We start from the raw sequence: 10,106 nt of genomic DNA, 5'->3' as shown, positions 1-10,106 counted from the left end.
GAATAAATAACTTATAATTACTTAGGTATGTTACTTCTATGAAATTCCAGTTGCGCCTATGCATGCATATTATATTAGGTATATGCGTACTTTAGGTACCTACTTCGAGGATGCGATGGTATTAAAGCTCTATATAGTTTGATAGTATTCCCCCGAGATTTCTTTTACGTGCAGGATGGTGCATAATATGATTCTCGTCTGCTTTGCAAGTTCGAAATTATACCATTAACCTATTTACCTAGCTATACCAGAATTATATTTTAAAATGACGTTTCGGTGCGAACACAGCAACCGACACGTGAAATTAATTCCACCACATCTCACTGTAATATAGATATTATCTACACTGCAGGTCTGTGGTCTGTACGACAGCGCACCGACGCGAAATTAAATATGACTGCCTTGTGATGCTTTGTGTCTTTCGGTGGAGATACTATAATACAGGTATTATATTATACCAAAAATATTTATCATCGCATGCAATTATGTGCCTATATAGGTATATTATATACGTGCGTGGTTGTTGTGACTCGAGACACCTAAATTGAGTAGGTACTTAAATAGGTACTATGTGGATACAACTGCTCAATAGATCATTTATGTACGATCGCTGCGACAACACCTGGTGCGAACTGCATAGTTTTTAAAGTATATCTATTAAGGTTAATTTTTTTAATTAATAATAATTTAATTTCTTACTCTAGGTAGCTGTGGTACCTACTCAAAAATTTGTTTGTCGATCGAACGTTACTTAAATTCGTAATAAAGTCTATAATCGGACGTAACGAATTAAAATTATTGCAAAATTTCCAGCAAATAGCGCACGATATTACAATATAATATCACTATTATATTATACCTATTGTATTATTATATAGTTGTCGATGGCAGATATTTTATGGTTGACAAATGCGGATAGGTACTGATATGTGCGGTAACTGGTAACCTACGGTCGCATTGTATTATTAAATACCTTGATTATCAGTAGTTATAATAACACTATCCATACTATACTAAATATAACAATCGTTACACTCTATTATTATACATATATCTACGTAATATATGGACATACTAGAACAGATTGATATGCGATTACAACTGGTGGCCTGATGCTGGCCATGTGTAAATGGAATTTATAATAATATCAAGGTCTATAAGGTCGATAACCATTTTACGTTTCCGTCGACATTATAATAATTTGACAACATTATATAATACGCGGTGCACTTAAGTAAATATATAAGGTTTATATTATCATGGTAAATCTATTTTCGAACAGTTTTTATGGTAAATATAATCCACATAGACAGGTATAATCGATCGTGTTATTTCAACTAACTTCTATATGAAAATAACACGAAGATGGTGTAAATGGAGGGGGGCGATAATAATCAGCGATCCTCCCTGTTCGCCAGACAAAAATTTTATTTGATACTGAGTAAATACTATAATATTGATAGTATCAATAATTTTTGATTTTATTTTTTATTCAAGAAGATAATGGGCCCCACTAAACATGTTCGTGTGGGGGACCACAATATATCATACACTATGTAAAAATATTTTAATAAACAGCTGTTATGATCGATCATCCTGCATTCGTTTTATTTTTATTTCAAATAATCACTGTTTAATTTATTATACTATTTAAAATCAAATATAAGGATTCGAGTCAAAATTTTAAGATCCATACAAGTAGGTACCTAATAACTTCAAAACTAATGCAAAATATTTTTTCAGCAGATTTGTATTTACCTTACTATTCGCACTTCTCGTTTTACTGATATAATGAACAAAATGTTGGTATGTTTTTATCAAAAAATTTTGCATTAAATTCACTGTAAAAGTCTTCCGCTCCAATAATTATGAAATTAAAAATATAGCTTTTAAAACGTGTTAAAACAAAATTAAAAACCGAATATTGGTGTTAAACGCTGCGTTGATTGATTATATATGCAAACACACGAATTTATAATAAATAATAAATATCTGCGTAGGCTTAATATTTACTACGAAAGTAATTTATTTTCAATACATTTCTAAGACAAAAATACGATTGAGCGGCGTTGCAGGTAGGCCACTAAGCGTACACCTCCGTTGAACAATCCTTATTTCTATAAAAATTGGAAAAATTTAAAACAGCTCTCATGTTACATTTTCAGTGATGATACACCAACTACGTACTTCGATATTTTATAGTTTTCTTTTTGATAATTTTTTTTTCATTAGTTAAAATATTTGAAAATTTAATACAAGGTTCCTCGTAAGATGTTTATACCGGTTACAAAAAAAAAAAAAAAAAAAACAGGAAAGTACATTAATATACTATACTATAGTATTCTAGTCATAATTTCCACAAGCCACATAAATTAATCATACAATACGCTGTTGAGTATTGACGATTATGAACAATAAAATATCAAATAATACAAATATATTGTAATAAAATGACAAAAACAATTATTTTCAAGTAGCCATCTCATTGCATATACCTACCTAGTTTTTATTTTAACTCACGTTCGGACATTTTAGACTATAATTATTATATTATATTCTATGCTATGGACTACGCATAATATTACTAAATACTACTTTTTTTTTTTTGTAGTAAGATTCTACCATTTATAGAAAACAGTATAGACATTTCATTTATCTACAGCTATTAGTTTTTGAAATACGTTTTTTGTACAACTAAGTTAAGAAAATAATTATTTTGGATGACTAAAAAATTATGAAAAACTTTGCGCTGTGAATTATAGGTTCATGGTATAAATATAAAATAGGCAATAGGTAGCTTAAAATTAATCCGAATATTTTGAAAATTGTACTGCGTAATATATGGAAAAGTTTTAAATCCCCACGAATAATGATTATAAATCATTAAAAAAAATAAGTAGGTACCTAACTATCATCCTTAATCGTTATTCTTCATTTAAATAACTAAAAATGTTTACAATTAATGAGGCTATAAAAATTTGTTTTTAAAGTATTAGAACAATGCGTTTTCAGAAAACTGTTACTCATAAGTCATAAATAACTTGTTCAAATTTTCATTTCAATACATCAGCATTAAAACAAAAATCATTTGCTTGTTTTCAGAAAATGTTAAAGTTCACATTTAAAAAACAAATTTGTACCACCACAGGACACAAGCTATAACAGTCCATAAATTACTTAAATATTTAAAAATACTATGGTATTTTAATATAATTACAACTTCCAAAAATCTAAGAACTTAACAAATGCACCTATTAAGCATACTCATGAAGGGAGCATGAGAAAAAATGGTGATGTATCTAGTGAATTATTGGTTCATGGGAAGTTCTCTATGAGAGCTAGCTTATAATGAAGTCCCATGTATATTATAATAAAATAATCAATAATATATGTTCTATGACATCAAATGCTAAGTTTTATATTTTAATAAATTATAATATACATTTCAAATTTTCTAATTTAAATTGGAATATTTTTCTGAAAATGTCAGTCAATAACAATTTAATTATTTAGTTCATTGTTAATTAGTTTTAAAGTAAGTAATTATAATTTAGACGAGTCAATTGAAGTGGCACAGTGGTATCCAACAAAATGTTGATCCACTTCTCCAGTCATCTAAACTTTAAATTTTATATCACATGGTAGATAATGTTCATCTATTGATTATTATATTGTAATTATTCATTACATAGATTAGTAAATACCGCAATTAATATAAATATTATGTCATACAGAATAATTCTCTTCTATAATGCATACAACTATTTATTTTATTAAAAATAAAATCATTACATATTGTAACAAACAGCATAAAACAATAGAACTTTTATCATCAAACTGTAACACATTTTAACAATTTTTCCAATAAAGAAATTATGTTATGCAATAATTAGCACCTTACTAACTTTATTCTTTGGTGCATTTTAATCTTTACCGATCTGTTTTCGTTCTTCCTTATATTTATCTATTTCTAAGCTCTGTCTAATCTTGTCAATGGCATTACTTAAGAACAATTTAGGAGAGGTCTTCTTTTCTACCATCTTTTCTGGTATATACATATCAAATACCCTGTAGTATTTTAGTATATTATCTGTAAAAAAAAAAAGAAAAACCCATGAATACAGTCACACAGTAGTACAGTACGTAATACAGTGGATTCCGCTTAATGTGGACACGTTGGGACCAAACTCATTTGCCCAGATTAAGCGGTTGGCCATATAAACCGAAATTTGTTAGTTAGTATCCATTTGAATTAGGACCAGACCATTTAGCCCACATTAGGTGGAATCCACTGTATAAAGTATACCTTAAAATATTAAGCAAGTTATGTATTTGTATGCTTTGTAAGAAAAATAAATACTACTCTTGAACAAAGATTTTTATATGGTCATTGACTATAGAATAACTGTATGGGCATTATTAACTTTTGATTATGATATATTACTTAAAACTTAAAATGTTCACTCTTTCTCCAATATGTACAGTAGACTCTCGATTATCTGTGGACTTCTGCAGAATTAAATGCAGTATCTATTAAAAAATATAGTGTTCATGTACAATATATGAATGTATAAATAAAAATACAATGTACTTATCTAATTTTCTTTAAATACTATTTAATATTATATCATAATAAAATTTTTTAATAATAATATAATAAAAGTATTTTTATTTCAATTTGTATTTTACGGATTAATTGCAGAATTCGCTTACTATGAGTTACCAACGCAGAGTTCCCGTGCCATCTTATTCTGCAGATAATCGTTAGTTTACTGTATATAATTTAGATAGTGAGGTTTACAATGTTTTTTTTCAATTAAAGAGAATATGAGGTAATAAAAGTTATTCGTAGCAACAGTTAAAGATTTAAAAATGAAGTCCAGATGGTACAATAATGTAGGAATTTTCAGATTTTCTCAATGGATTCTTATTAGTTAAGAAAATCTACAGGTTAAATTAAAAATATTTTGAATATCAGGAAGTATGGTTTACAGTAAGGTGAGCATACCATTTTTTTTTTTTTAATGCAATGATTCTTCCACCAAGTTGAATAAATCAAGATAAATGCTGGGTGTGTACTTTTTGAATTATTAATACAGTTATTGATTATTAAATTTGTAGAGGAGAATATTAACTGCGATTGAAAGTTTTCGAAGAATTTTTATCACATTTTATTTTAAAATGAGCGATAATTACTTAAATTTTTTTTTTTTTAATTCATGTAACTCGTTTTAAAATAAAAATATGAAAAAATACTCTTTACTTGAGCACGGTTTATATTCTTTTCGAAAATTTAAATCATATAATATTCATTATAAATTAACTGTAGGAAGAATCTGATTCGTTCGATTTTACACTTGTGTTAGACCGAGACAACACTTGTGGGTATGACATCCTCCTAATAACAATCAGACCTAATCACTATGGGTTGACCGAATAGGGTGATGGCCTTGACACTGCAGAAGTAAATGTTTCCGTAACTCGAGTAAACAAACATATAAGTATATAACTTCAGGTTAGTGCATGGACACGTTTCCATGTTTCTTAGAAGTTCAGATCACAGATTAACAAGACTAGTATCATTTTATATTGTTCTATGATAACAATGGAACTTTTTTTGTATCAGCTGAAAATGATAGAAAATTATGTTTTTATTATTGATCTATAACTTCAATAAATTGACAAGACATTTTTGGAGTTGTACAATCATAGCAACATTTTCATATTTGATATTTATTATTGACCAAATATTTAATTACTCAATAATCTGACACAACCCAGTCCCAAGGTTTATTGAACGATTATTAACTATATTATAAATATATGCTAGATCTAATAGAAAGTGTATAGTTAAATAGATCTTTAAATACAAACTATTTTAGATTGACCTCATGTGATCAATATCATTATTTGATAATTATAAACAGAATTGTGTAAGAAAAATAGGTGGGTCATAAATTATACAACTTTAGGTAACTAAACTATATACAATTCTAGAAAGTCATATATATAAGTTAGGGAAGGTTACATAATATGTTATACATTATGCGTTAAATAATAAATAATGTTTATTATAAAATATAATATCATTATAGGTAAATAAGATAAATTTTAAAATTTTAAAATAGCTATTGAAAGTTGAAAGTATTTCACACATTTAATTTAAAAAGTCTCTAAATTTTATTTTTAATTGTTGAGCAATTAATTTTAGCAGATCTTTATGAAAAATAATAATTAAAATTGTTATATAAAAGTAATAAACAATATAATATAAAATATGTAGAATTATAGGAGCTTAACCCATTAGCGCCCAAATTATTTTTTTTTTAAATTTTCAATAAATTTTTGTTGATAACTTCTATAAATACACTCATATTAAAATAATTTTTTTTTTTTTAATAGAGCCTATAAAGTAGTATAAATGTTGCCATATGTTAACGCTGGGGGCTAATGGGTTAAATAATTAGTAACTTAAATCAAGTGTTTTCAGTTTTTAACTTTACAATTAGTTTTATAATGTATTTTTAAAGTATTTGATGTTTATAAATCTAAATAAAACAAAAAGTAAAATTGTTAATAATTATTATCCAATATATTTTCCATACAGAGTAAAAACGATATTTGTTTAAATTTAATTGATGTATTTTTAATTAAAATTGGGTAGCTCATTTAATCCAGATTTATAAAGAAAAACTATTGAAGAAAACCTAACTATTTGAGCTTGTATCAACAACTATATATTTCAAAATTTAAGCCACTCATAAAAAATAAACAAACTAAAATAAAATTTGGAACAATATTTGTGTGGTAACTGGTAAACCACAGATATTCATATTATATTGGTAAATTTTATATTATTTAATATTAAAAATAAAATAAATGTGATTTAAAAATATTTATTCATTTTGTATCTAGTAATAGATATCGGGGTTCATGTTCTAAATTAAGTTACATATATAATAAATATGTTGTTAATGATAACAACAACTATTATAGTTACTATGTGAGATTACAAAAATGTCCTGAAATATTTCATCTGCAATAGAATGTTTCAGATATGTTTACTAAGACTGGTTATTTTGGATAATATTTTAGACTAGTTCATCATTGATAGTTCTAAATTTAGGTAAAATTAATGAAATGTAGAATTTTTAAAGCTTTGATCAACAATCATATGATTTTAAAACCTCGTTAGACATTTTAATAATGTATTGACGAATAAACAATTGGTTTGTCAAACAGAAAATTTAAAGTTCACCTAAATCGAAAAGTAAGCAAATACAAATTCCTTCAAAATGGTCTTCCTCAGGGCTCAGTACTCTCCTTTGTCTTGTTTAATGTTTATACAGCGGATATCATAAATACCTCGTCTCGCAAATTTATGTAGGCAGATGATGTGGGATAAGCAGCTCAAGCAGAAACATTTAAAAAGGTGGAGGATATATTAAACGAAGACCTGGTAAGAGTACAGAAATATTTCAAATCCTGGTTCCTCACCCTTAACCTTAATAAAACCACATCCAGTGTTCCACTTGAACAACAGATATGCTAACAGAAAACTTAACTTGATAGTTCAGGGAACCAAACTAAGGAGTGACGATGCTCCAAAATATCTAGGGATCAAACTGGACACAACATTAACCTATAACCAACACCTTGAAGATGTAAAGAATAAACTGAAAACCAGGAATAATATTATGAGTAAACTAACGGGAACAAGCTGTGGCTGCCGAGCAAATGTACTACACATATCACCTTAGCCTTGGTGGACAGCGTCGCGGAGCATTGCACCCCCGTCTGGGAGAGAAGCGTACATGCAAAAAAGGCAGCTGAATAATACTATGCATATCATTACAAGCTGTGTTCGGGCTACCAACCTACACTGGCTTCCAGTTCTTTTGAGCATAGCCCCCCCCCCCCCCCCCGGTGGTTTGAAGACATTTCGCAACCAGTAAATTGTTACAGAAAATCAATAGCTCAGTGAGTCTGCCTGTATACAACGACATAAATAGCGCACCCACTAAAAGATTAAGATCAAGGTATCCAATCTGGTCTATAGAAAATATCTTTGACAGAATGGAGGATTTGTGGAAGCAATTCTGGGAAGAAGGTAATGCAAAAAATAGACACTTGATAAGTGACCCTACTCAAAGAGTCCCAGGGTTTGACTGCCAAAGAGCAATATAGACCAACCTTAACAGGATACAAACGAAGCAGGGAAATTGTAACTACCTTCTTCATAAATGGAAAGTAAAAAACTCTCTTTGCGATTGCGGACAAATACAAACCATCAGACACATTTTGGAGGAATGTCCTCAAACTAGATACAAGGGAAGAATTGAGGGACTTCACAAGGGCGATGACGAAGCAATGGATTGGTTGTCTAAGACTCACGTTCACCTTTAAATATATTATGAGCTTTTATTATTATTATATTTGTTATTGTTAAATTTATTAGTATATTATATTGTTAATTTAATGTTTATTCAGTTTTGTTTTTCACCAATAAATCTACGCCATATGAAAGAAAAAAAAAATTGGGTATTTATCAAAAATAATTAGCCAACATGAACAAATGATTTACTTAATTTTTAAATGTGTTCATTGTTTACTAAATCCTATCTTCCTACATGGCCTTTACACATAATATTGTAATTTATAATATATTATATAATAATAATATACACACCCATTAATTTTTTATCAATCTTAACTCGATCAGCTAAAACTTGTGATGTGTAAATTTGTTTATCTTTATAATGATCAGCTATACATTCAGTAATTTGTGTAAGCGTATACCGCCCTGGAGGAACAACTTCTGGTTCTTGAAACGTGAACGCACTATTAAATTCTTGAGCTCGATTTTGTGGTAACTTGGTTTTTGATTGGGGGTATATATTAGGTAACTATAAAATAAAATGTATCATATTATACATTTTACCTGGGTGATTTGTATTAAAAATGAATAAGATCAATAATATACGATTTGTATATACTTACATCCCCTTTAGATGTAACGTAAACACTGTGTAAATTCTTTCCAAGAGTTGAATTTTTATTCACAAGCTCTTCTTTAAGTTGTGGATCATCTGAAATCAACTCAAAAATAATATCAACCATGTTTACACATAATATTAGATTATAATAGTTACCTTTAAGAAGTTGTTTCAGCCGCTCAGCGTCTGCTTTGTGCAATGGCGCTGGTATAGGTTTATCTTTGTTTATTACTCGTTCTGTCCGTTCGACTACGTTAAATCTTCGGATACGCTTCGTAAAATGAGATCCAGCTACTCCCATAATAGGTAGTTCAGATAATTGTGGACTACAACATACAACAGGAACAAAAACAATAAAGTGAAATATATAATACATGATTTATTTCACAGAATAGAAATTTCATACTGTTCTTTTTTGGCACACCAGTACACCACTACAATAGTAAATTTGAATTTTATTAAAAACTATTTCAATAATAACATTCCAAGTTCTAACCAAAACTTTACTGCTTTAGAAATTTGAATTGATATTTGAAATTTTGATTTTAATACGTAACCTTAAACTGGCATTGATTGATAATTTCACAATGATAATGGCATTATCATTTATCAGTGTTGCGAATGGTCAAAGCACGGTTTATAACCACGGTACAAGGTATTAGAGATCTGTGATAATAATAATAATAATAATAATAATTAATAATAATACTAAAACCATGCAATAATCGTTAGATGGCGTTGATCTTTAATAGTACTAATTCTATGTTATTCACTAATAATATATTTTATGGTTGCCCAACGGATCTAGAAAAGACTTTTCACTTAGTGTCTACCGAAATTTATCTCCATTATCAGTATTCAATAGACGGAAACCACAGATATAGATAATTTATAGAATCTATAGAATATAAATCTTTTAGATTCTGAGTGGAACGATGAATGTATTGATTTTACAATGATGTGTGTTTTTTTATTTTTTTTTATATTTTTTTTGTGTCTGTGTACACGATAAGTAGTCGAAATAATGCTACGATTTTCAACTTCAGTATCTTGTTCGATCAGAAAGTGAATATCGTTGGTGCATTGGGGGAGGTCAAAATTTAAATTTCC

At 28.4% G+C, this 10,106-nt stretch overlaps 1 protein-coding gene across 1 annotated transcript; it reads right to left on the bottom strand.

The window, feature by feature from the left end:
- Positions 1-3,749: 3,749 nt before the first annotated feature.
- Positions 3,750-9,561, bottom strand: Ndufaf4 (NADH dehydrogenase (ubiquinone) 1 alpha subcomplex, assembly factor 4). The gene is made up of 5 exons (NM_001162755.2): positions 9,403-9,561; positions 9,153-9,322; positions 9,001-9,089; positions 8,690-8,906; positions 3,750-4,090 (listed from the first exon to the last, which is right to left on the bottom strand). Exons 2-5 carry the CDS (start codon positions 9,295-9,297, stop codon positions 3,924-3,926), a joined length of 618 nt encoding a protein of 205 aa, NP_001156227.1. The 5' UTR covers positions 9,298-9,322; positions 9,403-9,561; the 3' UTR covers positions 3,750-3,923.
- Positions 9,562-10,106: the final 545 nt, after the last annotated feature.

Source organism: Acyrthosiphon pisum, chromosome A2, assembly GCF_005508785.2.
Source record: "Acyrthosiphon pisum isolate AL4f chromosome A2, pea_aphid_22Mar2018_4r6ur, whole genome shotgun sequence".
NCBI classification, from domain to species: domain Eukaryota; kingdom Metazoa; phylum Arthropoda; class Insecta; order Hemiptera; family Aphididae; genus Acyrthosiphon; species Acyrthosiphon pisum.
The sequence above is the reverse complement of the archived record's forward strand: the minus strand, read 5'-3'. Positions and strand labels throughout refer to the sequence as shown.

What these genes read in the sequence shown, in the direction of transcription:
- Ndufaf4 (NM_001162755.2), bottom strand. Translation starts at nt 9,297, where the DNA reads ATGGGAGTAGCTGGATCTCATTTTACGAAGCGTATCCGAAGATTTAAC. An exon ending in GCTGAAACAACTTCTTAAAG is followed by an intron (nt 9,090 to 9,152) that starts GTAACTATTATA and finishes AGTTGATTTCAG; the next exon opens with ATGATCCACAACTTAAAGAA. An exon ending in ACGTTACATCTAAAGGGGAT is followed by an intron (nt 8,907 to 9,000) that starts GTAAGTATATAC and finishes TTTATTTTATAG; the next exon opens with TTACCTAATATATACCCCCA.